This window comes from Macrobrachium nipponense, chromosome 45, assembly GCF_015104395.2.
Source record: "Macrobrachium nipponense isolate FS-2020 chromosome 45, ASM1510439v2, whole genome shotgun sequence".
Lineage (NCBI taxonomy): Eukaryota > Metazoa > Arthropoda > Malacostraca > Decapoda > Palaemonidae > Macrobrachium > Macrobrachium nipponense.
In genome coordinates, this window is record NC_061105.1 from 15,326,133 (window position 1) to 15,343,632 (window position 17,500).

Consider the following 17,500-nt stretch of genomic DNA (forward strand, 5'->3'; position numbering starts at 1 on the left):
ACGTCTCTCTTCCAGTAAAGAGCCTCTCTTAAGAGACGGTCGTCAAGTCGGCGTTCGGACTCTGGTAGGCGCCTCTCTCCTGGAAGGCGCTACTCCCCAACAAGGCCGTTACGATACGCCTCTCCCTTTCAGGAACGATCTACTACTCCGACCAGAAGAGCTTCGTCTAGTAGGATCCCACATTCCTCTAGACGCCCGAATAAGGGCGCAAGCCCCTCTCCTGACAAGGATAGTCGACCCTTTCTTAGGAGTAAAGAATGTTCTTCTCCTTATAGGCGTTGTCTGAGAGATACAAGCGCCTCTCCTTGCTATCTTAAGGAACAAGATAATCTCCGTTATTCACGGGGACGCAGAGAGAGAGAAGAAGAAGTCTTCCCCCCCAGACGTTCTCGGAGAGATTTTAGCGCCTCTCCTAGCAGGCGCCATCGTGATGTTAGAAGGTATTCTTCAAACAGGCGTTTTACTCCTTCCAGACGCCCAGAACGGGAACGCTAGCGCCTCTCCTCGCAGACGCCAGGAGCCGGGAAAAGGACCTGGAGAGCAAGGATGGGTTCTCTACGCTCTACTCCTGTTAGGCTTTCCTTAGGAGTTACGAGTTTGCCTTCTTACGAGAACATTCGGAAGGAAGTAAACCCCTCTCCGGGCAGGAGCCAGGATGAGAGCAGACGTTTTTCTACCCCAAGGCGTGTAGCGCCTGATAGACGCTACCGATGGAACGCTAGCGCCTCTCCCTCACAGGTGCCAAGAGCCTGAAAAGAGCCTGTTACGGGATTCTCGCCCTACTCCTTATAGAGTTACCTGTAAGATGCGAGCTCTTCCCCTCTCAAGCAGCAAGAACCTCCTGCCTCTACCAAACTTCCTTCAAAGGAAAAGAGCGCTTCTCCTTCTAGGACTCCTTCTCCGAAGAGGCATTCTTCTCCTAATGCTACCTTTGAAGAGGTATCTGAGGAGGAACTTCCTGTAGATGCGGTCGTCTCCCGACTTACAAGAGACTGGCAGCCCTGCTTCTTCAAGAGTTCGGTGACTCTCTTCGTCCTGCAGATCCTCCTTCGCCGGGATCACTGCTTTCAAGCACTAAGCTTTCCAAGTCCTCTTTGTCGTGAAAATGAATCCGACCCTTTCGATGAAGAAAGCCATCAAGAGCTTGGAGAACTGGCTCCTCTCTAAAAAAGAAGCGGGCAAGACGGTTTTTTCCTGCCCCTCCTTCGAAGTTGGCAGGTAAGCCAGGTGTCTGGTATGACACGAAAGAGCCAATGGGATTGGGCCTCCCTTCTTCAGCTGATGCTGATTTTTCAGCGTTAGTGGATGCGTCTAGAAGACGCGCTCTTCATTCGGCAAAGGCCTCATGGGGAATGTGCGAAATGGACCATTTACTTAAGGGTCTATTTCGCACACTTGAGGTCTTTAATTTTATGGATTGGGCCTTGGGAGCTCTTGCTAAGAGAGCACAGGATCCAGACTTTGTTTCGATGGAAGTTTTAACAAGTGTACTTTCTTGCCTGGATAAGGCCTTGATGGATGGATCTACGGAGGTGGCTTCTCTCTTTGGATCGGCAGTCCTTAAAAGAGATCTGTCTTCAGTTCTTTTTTGACGAAATCGGTGTCTCCTCTACAGAGATCCTCTCTGCTTTATTCGCCCCTGTCTAGTCACCTGTTTCCACAAGAGACAGTGAGAGATATATCTAAGTCGTTATCCGGAAAGGCTACTCAGGATCTGCTTGCGCAGTCGGCGAAAAGACTAAAACCAGCAGTACCTTTGGCTAAAAGAGAGAAGCCTGCTTTTCAGCAACCCTTTCGAGAGGGAGAACGACGGCTAGACCCTCTCTTAGGAGTAGGACCGGTTAAGAGAGGAAGATCAGCACGTAAGCCCTTCCCTAAACCACAATGAAAAAAGTAGTCCTCCAGACTACAGTAGGAGCCAGACTGCTGAAGTTTGCGAAAGTCTGGGCTCAGAGAGGGGCGGACAACTGGTCCCTCTCTATCCTCGAGAGAGGATACCTTATCCCTTCAGGGAGAAGCCTCCCTTAACAACAACTCCAAGGGAGTTAACAGCAAGATACCGAGATTCTTTAAAGAACCAGGCCCTGCTTCAACTAGTAGAAGAAATGATGGACAAAGAGGCGATAGAAAGGGTGCAAGACCTTCAATCTCCAGGGTTCTACAACCGTCTTTTTCTTGTACCAAAAGCTCATGGACAGTGGAGACCAGTCCTGGACGTAAGTGCCCTGAATTGCTTCGTTGTAAAAACGAAGTTCACGATGGAGACGACTTCCTCCGTTCTTGCAGCGCTTCGTCCAGGGGATTGGATGGTGTCCCTGGACCTTCAGGATGCCTATTTCCATGTACCTATCCATCCCTCGTCCAGGAGGTACCTAAGATTCATGGTACAGGGCAAAGTTTTTCAATTTCGAGCCCTATGCTTCGGGTCTTGCCACGGCCCCGGCCCCCTCAGGTGTTTCCACGGGTCTTATGAAGGGAATGTCGCTCATTGGCTTCATATCGAAGAGTAAGAATCTCGTTGTATCTCGACGATTGGCTGATCCGGGCCCAATCAAAAGATCGTTGTCTGGAGGACTTGAAATTAACATGGATTCAGTTCAGTCCCTTGGGACTGTTACTAAACCTCGGGAAGTCCCAGATGAATCCCCAGCAAAGCATTGTCTATCTGGGGATTCTGATGGATTCTCGGGGTTTTTCGTGTGTATCCATCAAAGGAACGACAAGAAGAGATGTTTACAGAAAAAGTGACGGACCTTCTAGAGAAAGAACAATGTTCCGCGAGGGAATGGATGAGTCTTCTTTGGGGACCCTTTCCTCGTTGGAACAGTTCGTTTCTGCTAGGGAGGCTACAACTTAAGACCCCTACAATTCTTCCTCAGAGAGAAATGGGATCAGAAGCACCAAGAGCTTTCGGACTCCTTTCAGCTCTCGAAGAGCATAAAAAAGGACCTCAGTTGGTGGTTAGAGCCAAACAGATTGAATCAAGGGCTCTCCCTTCAGTTGTCGAGCCCTCGACTAGTGTTATTCACAGACGCCTCGGAAAAAGGATGGGGAGCGACTCTAGGCTCGAGAGAAGTGTCAGGCACCTGGAATGGGAACAGGTTGTCCTGGCATATCAACAAGAAGGAACTGGCTGCAGTCCATCTAGCTCTCGTTCACTTCGAACCTCAAGTATTGGGTTTCCGTGTTGCAAGTGAATTCGGACAACACGACAGCTCTAGCCTATATAAGGAAACAGGGAGGGACTCGCTCCTTCTCCCTGTTCGAGAAAAGCAAAGGAGCTTCTTCTTTGGACCGAGGAACGGCGAATAACTCTTCTAACCAGGTTCATCCAGGGGGAGAAGAACGTGAGAGCAGATCTTCTGAGCAGAAGAGATCAGGTCCTTTCTACGGAACTGAACCCCCCCTCTGCATTTCAGAAGTGTGCGACGAGATTTGGGACCTCTGGGGGAGGACCCAATATCGAACCTGTTCGCAACGAATTGGAATGCGAGGTTGGAGAACTACTGCTCTCCGATTTCAGATCCAAAGGCAGTTGCAGTGGACGGTCTCCTTCTGGATTGGAAGGGGATCGACGGGTACGCTTTTTTCCTCCTTTCAAGATAATAGGAGAGGTGGTAAGGAAGTTCGTTTTCGACGGAGGGAACCAAAACTGACCCTCATCGCCCCATTCTGGCCAGACCCAAGAATGGTACACAGAGGTACTGGAATGGATGATAGATTTCCCGAGGGCCCTTCCACTGCGGAAGGATCTTCTCAGACAGCCCCACTTCGACAGATACCACAAAAACCTCCCGCTCTCAGTCTGACTGCCTTCAGACTGTCGAAGGACTCGTCAGAGCGAGGGGGTTTTCACGCAAGGCTGCAAAGGCAATTGCTAGAGCCAGAAGACCTTCAACCTCTTCGCGTGTACCAGTTCGAAGTGGGAGGTGTTCCGAAGATGGGCCAAGTCCCAGAAAGTATCCTCTTCCAGTACCTCTGTAAATGAAATAGCGGATTTTCTCCTTTATTTTGAGGGAGAAATGCAATCTGGCAGTTACCACAATAAGGGATATAAAAGCATGCTCTCATCTGTTTTTAGACATAGAGGCCTTAATATCTCGGAAGACAAGGATCTGCATGACTTGTTAAGGTCCTTTGAAACCTCGAAGCCAAGGACTATAAGACCACCTAGTTGGAACCTGGATGTGGTCCTTAGATATTTAATGTCCGACGAATTCGAACCTCCTCAAAATTCCTCATTCAGAGACTTGACTAGAAAGTCCTCTCTCTTTGCACTAGCCTCTGCTAAGAGAGTTAGTGAACTTCAGGCTTTAGAAGACTGGGGCTGGGCTTTAAGGAAGATTCTGCAGTATGCTCCTTTAATCCCCTGTTTTTAGCAAAGAACGAAAATCCTTCTAAACCATGGCCAAGGACTTTTGAGATTAAGGGACTGTCCTCTTTGGTAGGGAGAGACTTAGAGAGGACATTGTGCCCAGTCAGGATCCTCAAGTTCTACCTAGAGAGGAAGAAGCTACTTGGTGGAAATGTAGATAGCCTTTGGTGTTCCGTAAGAAATCCTAAGAGGATGATTTCTAAGAATGCTCAAGCGTATTTTATTAAAGACGTATCAAAGAAGCGCATGCTTCCTGTGAAGAGGAACATTTAAGGCTTCTAAGAGTCAAAGCACATGAGGTCAGAGCTGTAGCTACCTCTTTAGCGTATCATAGGAATATGTCGATACAGACTCTTGTCGAATCCACCTATTGGAGGTGCAATTCGGTGTTTGCATCAAATTACTTAAGAGACGTGCGAGTCACTTATGACAAGTGCTTCTCTCTCGGACCGTTCGTGTCTGCGGATTCGTTGCTGGGGCAAGGAGCTGAACCTAATCCTTTTATAGTAGTTAGTTAGTATTTTTAAACGTTTTTTGGTGTTGTGTTTTTATGGTCGATTGGGAATGGAGTCCTTGGAAGGCCTGCTCCTTTCAAATCGTAGTGTTAACAAATGTATGTGGTCAGGTGGTCGGGATTGGTTTTTCGTGCTACCTTGTTAGTGATTTGGACCTAGGCCTCTGGTTTCATGTAAGAGGGTTAGTCCCCGTTGATACGACAAAGGTGAAGGCTCTACCGACTGTAATGGGGGCCAGCCCCCATTGGTATGATACAAGACAGGCTCTGTCAAGTAAGCGGGCTCGCCCCCATTGACACGATCCAGAAGAGCTATCAGTGTCAGGTCTCATCCCCACTGAAACTCTTCAGGCAAGCAGACTCATAGACAGTAATCATGAAGTCTTCTGCCCAATAAGGTAGGAACCAAGGTTTTAATAAGTTTATATTTTATGACCTACAACAGAATGTTGTTTCCCTGTTTTTTATTGTTTTATTTATATTGAGTAACTATCTCTTACCCGCCACCAAGGGTGTCAATCAGCTAAGTATATATCTGCCGGGGAAGTTGCATGTACAAAAATGATATTGTTAGTATACAAAAATAAAGTTTTGTACATACTTACCCGGCAGATATATACGATGAATGGCCCAACCCATCCTCCCCTCAGGAGATAGGCGTAAGAGAAAAATCTGGTCTGAAAACGGGAATTGGTTCCTATTCCCGCCACCCCAGCGGCGGGAGAGGGTGATCACCTGACCTACCTGTAGCGTGTGCCGCGAGTTTTGAATTCTGTCGGGACGTCAGAGACATAAGCTAAGTATATATCTTGCCGGGTAGTATGTACAAAAACTTTATTGTATACTAACAATATCATATGTATATATAATATATATGTATATATATATATTATATATATATATATATATATATATATATATATATATATAATATATATATATATATATATAATATAATATATATATATATATATATATATATATATATATATATATATATATACATTTACATATGTGAATTTTTTTGGTTTACAATATTCATGAGCATAATCCTCAAATAACAATGTAACGTCCGGAAAGTTCCTGCATAGAATGCAGGACGTGTCAAGACCACGAATATTTCCGTCAACTAACCTGTACTTCGTTTTCCTGAGACAAACTCCCAAGAGAAACATTGCGAAGGACAAAGACATAACTGAGACAAGGAATCCTAAAAATGCCCAGTTGACGAAGAACGTAAGCTGTCGGATACTGGAGACGAGCTCTCCCTTACTCAAGAGCCTCTGTCTTCTTCTTCCTTCTGATTTCTGCAGCTCCTGCTGGTGTCCCAGATCTCGGTTCTCCTCTTCATGTCCTCCGTTTCGCGTTTGCTGCTTCGCCACGAAGCCTTCTTTTCTGTTTTCAACTCCTCCGTCGAGTAGGCGTACCTGCTGCATGGCTTTCTGACCTCCATTTCTGCTTTCTACTCGTTCATCGATTAGGCCTACTTGCTGCATGGCTTCCTGACCTCTGTTTTGTATTTCACCGTCGGTACTAAGGACGAAAGTGCAGATATTGGCCCCGACTGCCTTTACTTTAAAACCTAGACATCTGCCGCACTTCTCTGCTGTATCGACGTCATCAGCGAAGAGAACTCCAGTTGCAGCGAGTACGCGTATACTGTATCCGTGCTTGCCCGCGATCTTCTTGTACGACACGTCCAGGGGAAGGCTCCCGCCGGCCGTCTGGTTGACATGGATGTTTTCCCCGGAGAGGAACCGGTTCCCCCGAAAAACGGGGCGCGAATAGCACGAGTCGATCTTCATGGAAACCTGCAGGTACTTGAATTCGCGCGTCGGCTCGATCTCGAAATGCTGGAACGTCGGGCTGTCGACTTCCATCATGCTGAGCGTCAGGTTCCTCGTGCAGGTTTTGAAAGGAGGGGGAGGGGGAGAAGAAGCTTCAGAAGAGCTGGTCCTCGTCGTTGCCCGCCCTTCAGGCGCAGCTAGGATTGAGGCTACGTATAAAACGTACATGAGGACGAATTGCGACTTCATCTTGCAGTTATAGAGAGAGGAATTTTATAGAGTCGGGAAATCTTGGGAACTCTGGGTCTCCTTACGTGAGATCTGATCAAAAATAGTATTGCAGTTTGCAATTGTGACAAAGTAGAATCAAAACTCCTCTCCTTATGAAAAAAAAAAAAAGTTTGCAATTGTGTCAGACGAGATTCAAAAGGGCTAGTCGAATGTGCTTTTCACGCTCGTCCACGAATTGAAACTTGAATTTTCGACGCGAACGTATGGCTCGGCAACCGCACTGACACAGTACGTGCGCCTATCTAAAGCTTAGTCCGCGGCCGGGACGAGAATCACTCAGCGTCGGTTAGATAAAGAATACATACTGCCAAACCGCCCCGCTCAATATACACTGATGAATCACCCGACGTATTATGAATAAAACCCCCAACTTTATTCCATTACCTTGAAGACTTCACGCAAACAACAGAGTGAATTTTATGTTTTATCTATTTGCGATCAGATTTTTATTTTAGGTTTTTTAAAAATTATTTTGATAATACTTGAATCGTTATGCAACATTTCCTGACCTATTCGTGCATATTGTTTCTGTTCTCGTAAACATATTGGTGTTTATGCAAACATAATTTTTGTTTTGTTGTTATATTTGTTGTTGGCCAAATTTATTTACTTTTCACACCATTTTTCGTATATTTTCATATATACTATATATATATATATATATATATATAATATATATATATATATATTATATATTATATATTATATATATACATATATAAATAAATGAATATATATATATATATATATATATATATATATATATATATATATATATATATATATATATATATATATAACATACATACATACATACATACATACATACATACATACATACATACATATATGACACAGGTTACCTTGGCAATTAAAAAAAAAATCATATCATATGAAACGTGGCAGCAGAGTTACATCAGAAAGACGAATATTGTAGTCTATACCGCTACTTATCAATCCCGGACACGAGATTAGATAAGTCTGCAACTAGCGACGACCTTTAGTAAAAAAGAAAAAAAAAAAAAAAAAAAAAATGCAGTTCAGGGAAGCGAGGAATTATTCGAAATCAGATAAAAGTGAATTAGATTGTTTTCTGTTTTCTGTTCCACCAGCGTCGTTATCTTATCGTCTGTAGAGATATTAACAGATTTTATGTGTTTTGTGTTGCGAACTTGCGCGGCGGTTTCGTTCGTGTATTACCGTGTCGGGTCCGGCGGTGGAAAGGACCCCCAAACCTCTTGGTTTTTATCATTGGTCCTTATTTTGTATAATTATATAATAATTTGGAATTTGGGGTTATGGTGTATGATTAATTATAATTATATAATAGATAGATATTATATTACTATATATATGTGTGTGTGTGTGTGTGTGTGTGTGGATACAGTATATACGTATATGCAGAACAGACATACACGCGCATTTATATATACATATACACACATATATATACACATAAAATTCAGTATGCATTGTAAACCAAATTGCAATTAATATCCCTGCATAAATCCTGTATACCACGCATACGTATTATATCCATCCAGCACCCCGGTATTCATAAAAATGAATACCGCACGAAGTAACGCTCTTATCTCTTGTTATCAGCTCTTTAATGAGTAACGATAAGGGGGTGTGGTAGGGAACGACTGGGCTTTTTATTATAAACCTTATCTCTTGCTCTTACTGATAACAGTGCAATCCTTTCACCTGCCTCTGCAGTATCGAAGGTACATTTCAATTTAATAAAGTTTCGTTCGTCGCCTAAATGCGTCTGGGTTGTCCGAAAATAACTATCGGATCTTTTGTATAACTTCGTATTTTCGTTGTCGCTACCATAACCCAGAATATGTCATATTTCCTTTCAGTGTTAAAACTATATTATTATTATTATTATTTATTTATTTATTTATTTTTTTTTTTTTTGGGGGGGGGGGGTCTATCACTGTCCTCCAATTCGACTGGTGGTATTTATAGTGTGGGGGTTCCGGGTTTTGCCCTCCTGCCTCCTAGGGACTCCATCACATTATTATTATTATTATTGAAAAGATGAACCCTATATATTCTTTCAATGTTAAACTATAGTTACTATCAGTATTATTAGTAGTAGTATTATTTATTATTATTATTATTGAAAAGATGAGCCCTATATATCCATTCAGTGTTATAATATAATAATAATAATGATGATTATTATTATTATTATTATTATTATTATTATTATTATTATTATTATTATTATTATATTATTCCGAAGATGAAACCTATTCGTAAAGAACAAGCCCAGTGTGGGGGGTTGGTGGGGAGGGGGGGGGAGGGGGGGGGGGCACAAACTTGAAAATCAAGCTTCGAAAGAAATGGTGAATATGGTAACGATAGATTTAGCAAAGAATTGTGAATTATGGTACACCTTGTTTTATATATTATATATATTTTCTTGTGGCAACGCAAAGCTATTCTAGTTAATTATGTATATTTTCCAATAGCAATGAAATGCTACTTTTAGATTTTGCAAATATTTAAATAACTACTACTGAGCAAGCCTCACGTTGCATTTCTTTTACTGTACCTCCGTTCATATTCTCATTCTTCCATCTTGCTTTCCGTTCTCTCCTACAATTGATTTTTCAAAACCCTCTTACTCTCAATTTCCCTTTCAGCGCTCGATGACCTCATAGGTCCCCAGCTTTTGCCTTCGTTCTGAATTGTATATTCTGTCTATATATTCTGTCTAGAATTAACCTCAACTCACAAAGGATTTGACGCTGCAGATAATATAATAATAATAATAATAATATAATAATAATATAATAATAATAATAATAATAGTGTGTTCTATTGAAGGAGATTGCTGCATCAGCTGCAATTTATTTTAATAGAAGTTCTTTTCTATTCTTCTTATAGAAAAGAACTTCTATAAAATAAATGCAGCTGAAGCAGCAATCTCATTCAATAGAACATGTTTGAAAGAGGGTCTTCTACCTAAAGACAATAATAATAATAATAATAATAATAATAATAATAATAATGCGATTATTATTCAGATGAACCCTATTCATATGGAACAAGCCCACCGCTACTTTGGCTTATTCTCTCTTGTTATCGGCTGTGGTATAGGCTACACCGAATGGTAGATGTAAAGTAGAATATAATTTGTGACCACACAATATAGAAATGAGCGTATATAATTCTTCGATCCCCGAAAGCTATAGTACTAAACACGGTGTCCCTAGGAGCTTCCGCCATGTTCAGTACTATACCTGCCACACGCTAAGTTTGGCAGTGATGGTCCGCCCACTTCGTTAGTTCGAGTCCTTTCTTGTATATTCACAGAAAATAGTATGATATGAGAGAATCCTCTCTTTCTATTACCTTATTAAGTGTTAATCATTGGAGAACTAGAGTCAGAAATATTTTCATATCATTAAAATGCTATTCGGAGTAGGGAAACCTGAAGTTTTATAAATTACAGGAAATCGAAGCCAAAGATAAAAACCTTTGTCGAATGTAAGGGTGCGTTCACACGGTCGAACAACGTCCGACCGACAAACATTGTTACCAATTAACAATTGCTTACCAGAGTTTGCCTTGTGAGCAGAGTAAGAACAGTGATATACAACTTCAACTGGTACCACAGTTTGTTGCCAGATCTACTTCCCTCGTTTCAACGCTTTTGACGTCATCCTGCATCGCCTTTGATATGGCAACAATGTTTGTCCGTCGGGCATTGTTCGACCGTGTGAACGCACCTTAAGCAATGCTTTATTTCGGAGCATTATGTTATATATGGATTCAATAAATCAAACAATACAATCCAAGTTTCATGATAACTTATATGCTGTCGATTGCATACCTTTGAATATGCCGTATAATTATATGAAACATAAAACACCACGAAATATGCCTGTTGGAAGTCGGGAGGAGGTGTATTGAGAGAAACAGCCGCTCAGCGATCACCTGATTTTGACAGCTCGCTCACCGTAGACAACTCGACTGATTAAGTCAGTGTTGCCATTTCTATAATTTGCTACTTCTGAAAATTAATTTATGAAATCTACGGCAAAATTCGAGCGCCGGAATAATTTGCTATTTCTACAGAAACTCGTAGAAATCGAGAGAGAGAGAGAGAGAGCGCTTGACCCTCATCCTCCACCCACTATATTTTGGCCTATGATACCTTTGAAAGTTTTTTCACTGCGTTATAACCTGGTCAATAACAAAACCTTTTAAGAATGGAAATTTGCTTCAAAATATAATGTAACATGCTTAGGTAAAATAAACACATCTTGATACATTAAACATTTAATTGATCAACAAAAGAAAATACATTAATCAATCATTGGAGAGGCTACATCAAACAATAACTTGAAATAACAAAATCATTCATTATCGCTTTCCGACTCCTCACTGTCACTGATGATGTTTATAATCAATTTCTCAGTTAGATGGTCACGTGCTATATCCCTTTTCCTATAAATATCCTCCACTTCTCTTGCATGACGCATACATGACTTCCAGTCCTCTGCTGTTACTCTGTCTATTGCACGTTTAGTGATACGTTCAACATTTGTCAAAGTCTGATCGGGATTTGAATTGCATTTCTTAACCTCATTTTTTACTTGTGCCCAAATCAATTCTATCTTGAACTCGCAGTGATGAGGAGGAAGTCTGAGTACCTCATGGCCAGCACTCTAGCGATTTTGTCAATTTCATACTCCTGGAGGTACTTGTGCTGCTTTACCACATCTAGAAGTTCGGTTTTGGTATAGGAAGGGTCATGAGCTATATTGTGGTTAGTTAACCAGGAGACAATATCCGATTTCCTTGAACTGCTGACAGGTGCTTTGTTCAATATTTTTGAATGATATGAAGTATTATCTAAGACAATGAGCGACCTAGCGGGAATGTTTACCAGTAGCTGTGTTTGAAACCATGATAGGAAGCATGTATGATTCATACTATCATGGTAATCACCCTTATTACCATTTTCGATCGGAAAAATAGCAATCCTCCTGGTACGAATCCATATTCTGCACCAGCATGCACTATGATAAATCTAGCTCCTTTACCCGTTTTCACTCGTGAACCAACAATTCCAACATTTGTCCACACACTCATTTTGATTTACCCATCTCTCATCCAGATGTATTTCCGGTCTTGGAGAATCGGATTTCCGGTTTTCATCAATAAGCCTTAGATATTTATTTCTGGCAAGAACAATATCGTTCCTTTCCATCAAGAGCTTCCTACCGCTTTCAACTTTCTTATAACGAAGGCAGAGTTCATTAACAAGTTTGAGAAGGGACATATAAGCACCAGGGAAATTCAGAGGTGGCTTCTCTACCTTATCCAGCAGTTTTTCTATTGTTGGAATTTCACCTCTTTCATAGAAAGCCATTATCTCCCGACGTACACAGTCCTTATCAAAATCATCAAAGGCTCCCATTACTGGTGACTTTCTTGACCTAGGGGGTGGAGAGTGCATCTCTTCACGCTTGTGTTGTGCTTGCTGCTTTATCCGCTGAATGGAACGAACAGATATTCCTGTTGCAGCAGCAGTCTTCTTCACGATATCATCTTCGCCTTCCTTGTCATATTGCCCACGAAGATAATTGCAGACCTAAAATACGACGATTCTTGTCTGGCTCGTTATCCGTCCCATACGTTTTGTGTTTTTTAAGCAATCCTCCATTATTATAGTTACTCCTTTATACTTCAGTGTATGTATAATATATCGCTGAATGGTTACTGAGCAGAGAGCTGTTTCTCTTTTTTCAATGTTAGCTCGGTTAACAACTGCGTTTGAAATTCCCGCCAATTACAGTAACTGGCTATTTTAGTGACCATTCTGCCTCCCTAGATAAGGCGCATGTTTTCTAACCATTAAGTATGTTATTTGGACACGTGGACTACTATATTCATACTATATAGCATCTCCGTATTTAAATGACCTTTACAATATACATGATTCTGACCAATTTCTTATATATTTACGGGATATTAAAGATAAATGAGTCAGAGTGCATTCGAAATCGTGTAAAATCCTCGACTTGGACTATTTGAGTTATACTTTAGTGATAGTTTTCTCAAAGTTCTCAAACGTTTTTCATCATTTAACATACATTTTCATTTTCTTTAAAGAGTATAATTAACTTCTACAATAAAAACAACCTGAATTAGTAATTGCAATTGCCATCAACACACTCAAATGAATAGCCACACGAACAGTTGCTGTAATCCAATTACCACCTTCGCTTAGGAAGGGGCGGGGCATCACCGCCAACTTAGCGTGTGCAGGTTTTTTTTTTTTTTTTTTTTTTTTTTTTTATATATAGCACCCGTGGATAACAAGCCAAGGTAACACCGGCCATTGACTCGAAGAAATTCAAGCTTTTAAGGAAGATTATAATGTTCATTAGGGAGAAGTATTTAAGTGCATAAAGAAGAGATCTCACTGGGAAAGAACGATGTAGGCGTCCAATCCATTTTTGAAATTAATTTTGCTTTTTCTATGAAAAGCATTGAATGAAACGCAAGGGAGTTTCCGCATTTTCCAGTATGACTAAGGCAGCCCCACATAAGCTTAGTATAATCCTTCCCTACTCGGTCCCCCTTCGAACCCCCCCCCCCCCCCCCGCCCCGCCCTCACCTCCACCTAACTCCTCCACGAGCACGGACAATCCGTAACCAAGGCTTAAAACTCATCTAAACCCACCCCTCTCCCCTCCTCCTCCTCCTCCTCCTCCTCCTCCTCCTCCTCCTCCTCCTCCTCACGTCAAATGTCATATACGCTTGGAGCTTTTTGCTCAGTAAAAGGCCAAGGAGTATTTGGTTTACATGATTAAGACACGTGTTGTAGCGTTTTGTTTTATTAAGTATTTTAAGTTAATCAGAGCATCGCTATAGTAAAAACACGTAAGTACGCACTTATACGCTTAATATATATATATATACATATATATAATATATATATATATATATATATATATATATATATATATATATATGTATGTCTAATAAAAGGAGCCATAAAAACACCAAAATGTAGAGAGAAAAGTACTATATTTCAGAGACTGCTGTCTCTCTCTTCAGGTATATGAATGAGAAAAGTTTACAGAAAAGGTGGTATTTATACCAAGAGATTCGTCCACAAGTAGCCAATTTAGGTCACCCCCTGCTGATAATCTTCCTTTAATCTTCTTAGCGTTGGTTGAATGAACACTGCGTCGACGATTATTCTGATATCCAAGCCCCTTTTGAGATGTTCATTACCTGCTTCTCTTTTATTAAGGCCGATTCCATCATTTGACTCTTGTACCGGCAGTTGCTGCTATAAATTACACGTGACATATTCCAGTTTATTCTATGGTTGGTTTATGGTTTATTTATATGGTTGAAAATAGCCGAGTTCTGTTGTCCATACCTAACTGACCGTTTGTGTTGTATTAATCTCTGGGAAAGTGATTTACCTGTAAATCCGATGTAAGATTGGTCACAGTCCTGGCATGGGATCTCATATACCCCAGAGTCTTTGGGAGATGTCTTTTGTTGGACGTTAATCAGGGATTTGGCTAAGGTATTTGGGTAGGTAAATGCAAAAGGGTTGGATTTCCCAAGGGTGTGAGTTATCTCTCTTAATCGTCTCCAGGTGGGGAATTTTTATTTTATTGTTGGGTGTGTCTCTGGTCTTGTCTTTAGGGGGTCGGTAGAAAATTACGTTTGCTTTTTGAATTGCTTTCTCAATTATATGGTCAGGATACTTTAAAGATGAAAGTTGCTTGCGAATTAGTTCAAATTCTTTTTCCAGGAAAATCTGGGGAACAAATTCGTAAGGCTCTTAAGAATAGGTTGCTAGCTACACCTATCTTGATAGTAATGTCATGATAGCTAAAGTAGTGAATATATGAAAGTGATAAACGTTGGTTTTCTGTATATGGTAAATTTTGTATTCTGTTCGTGTCTCTGATTATTAAAACATCAAGAAAAGGAATTTTGTTGTCTGTTTCCCATTCAACTTTAAATTTGATGCTGGGCACTAATGCGTTTAATTTTGAGAGGAATTCATTAAAATTACCCCACTTATTATCCCAAAATGTTAGTATGTCATCCACGTATCTCATCCACAGCATGTTTTTGGGTTTTATTGCATTTATTACTGTAGTTTCAAAGTATTCCATGTACAGATTGGCTAAAATAGGACTTAAAGGACTACCCATACTACACCCGAATTTTTGCTTGTAGAATGATTCCCCGAATGAAAATACGTTATTAGATGCACATAATTCAACTAACTTATTATTTTGTCAAGCGCCAAAGGGAAATGATCTGAATAGGGGGATAATTTTTCCCTTAAAAACTGAAGAACGTCCTGTACTGGTACTTTTGTGAATAGGGAGTCTACGTCAAGGCTTAAAAGTTTTATGTTGTGAAGTGGTATATGTGCTTCTCTGAATTTGTGACAAAAGTCTTCCGAATGTTTGATGTGACTGGGAGAAAAAGTGCCTAAAAAAGGAGAAAGGAGGCCAGCTAACCATTTAGAAATTTTGTAATTGAAAGCTCCGGCGCAAGTTAAATAACCTAATAGATAATAGCGCATGGAATAATCTTGAACAACAAGACAAAGTTTTAAACTTATCCAACACTCCCCTTACTGTAAATCAACATTTAGTTTTTAAATTTAGGCTTATCCTTTGCCCTTATGCCAGACCGCAAAAACAACCTAGACTTCATAGTGGCTTTTGATAAATTCATATCTGACAAAAACTACAGCCGTGAAGAGATATGTTTAAAAGGAGTGTTGCTAAATGCCTTCACTGACCTTCATAAGAAATATCCTGTTCCCCGCAGATTCATGATAGCCATCCACTCGCTAAAAAAGTTAGATGTTATAATAAGTAGATCCGACAAAGACGGCAAAATTGTAATAATGGACAAAGACTTCTACCTCGATAAAATCAACCAGCTCCTTAGCGACACAAATACTTACGAAAAACTGACGAAAAATCCCCTCCAGAACGTTCCCACAGAATTTTTTCGGAAAGTAAGATTAATTGGCCAAGACAAAAAGGGTAGTTTGAACTATATTAGAGAAATTTAAAGTAATTAATCCTAAATTACCACCCTACTTTTATGGCCTTCCCAAAATTCACAAAGACAATCTTCCATTCAGACCCATCGTTTCATGCGCCGGAGCTTTCAATTACAAAAATTTCTAAATGGTTAGCTGGCCTCCTTTCTCCTTTTTTAGGCACTTTTTCTCCCAGTCACATCAAACATTCGGAAGACTTTTGTCACAAATTCAGAGAAGCACATATACCACTTCACAACATAAAACTTTTAAGCCTTGACGTAGACTCCCTATTCACAAAAGTACCAGTACAGGACGTTCTTCAGTTTTTAAGGGAAAAATTATCCCCCTATTCAGATCATTTCCCTTTGGCGCTTGACAAAATAATAAGTTAGTTGAATTATGTGCATCTAATAACGTATTTTCATTCGGGGAATCATTCTACAAGCAAAAATTCGGGTGTAGTATGGGTAGTCCTTTAAGTCCTATTTTAGCCAATCTGTACATGGAATACTTTGAAACTACAGTAATAAATGCAATAAAACCCAAAAACATGCTGTGGATGAGATACGTGGATGACATACTAACATTTTGGGATAATAAGTGGGGTAATTTTAATGAATTCCTCTCAAAATTAAACACATTAGTGCCCAGCATCAAATTTAAAGTTGAATGGGAAACAGACAACAAAATTCCTTTTCTTGATGTTTTAATAATCAGAGACACGACAGAATACAAATTTACCATATACAGAAAACCAACGTTCTCACTTTCATATATTCACTACTTTAGCTATCATGACATTACTATCAAGATAGGTGTAGCTAGCAACCTATTCTTAAGAGCCTTACGAATTTGTTCCCCAGATTTCCTGGAAAAAGAATTTGAACTAATTCGCAAGCAACTTTCATCTTTAAAGTATCCTGACCAATATAATTGAGAAAGCATTCAAAAAGCAAACGTAATTTTCTACCGACCCCCTAAAGACAAGACCAGAGACACACCCAACAATAAAATAAAAATTCCCCACCTGGAGACGATTAAGAGAGTAACTCACACCCTTGGAAATCCAACCCTTTTTGCATTTACCTACCCAAATACCTTAGCCAAATCCCTGATTAACGTCCAACAAAAGACATCTCCCAAAGACTCTGGGGTATATGAGATCCCATGCCAGGACTGTGACCAATCTTACATCGGATTTACAGGTAAATCACTTCCCCAGAGATTAATACAACACAAACGGTCAGTTAGGTATGGACAACAGAACTCGGCTATTTTCAACCATATAAATGAACATAACCATAGAATAAACTGGAATATGTCACGTGTAATTTATAGCAGCAACTGCCGGTACAAGAGTCAAATGATGGAATCGGCCTTAATAAAAGAGAAGCAGGTAATGAACATCTCAAAAGGGGCTTGGATATCAGATATCGTCGACGCAGTGTTCATTCAACCAACGCTTA

At 40.5% G+C, this 17,500-nt stretch overlaps 1 protein-coding gene across 1 annotated transcript in view; it reads right to left on the bottom strand.

Moving 5' to 3' along the window:
• The window catches only part of LOC135214395 (uncharacterized), a 13,669-nt gene extending 6,369 nt beyond the window's left edge, over window positions 1–7,300 (bottom strand). The window contains exon 1 of the mRNA XM_064248653.1: window positions 6,024–7,300. Coding sequence (XP_064104723.1) covers window positions 6,024–6,925 — 902 coding nt within the window. The 5' untranslated portion in view covers window positions 6,926–7,300. The remainder of the gene's footprint in view (window positions 1–6,023) is intronic.
• Window positions 7,301–17,500: the final 10,200 nt, after the last annotated feature.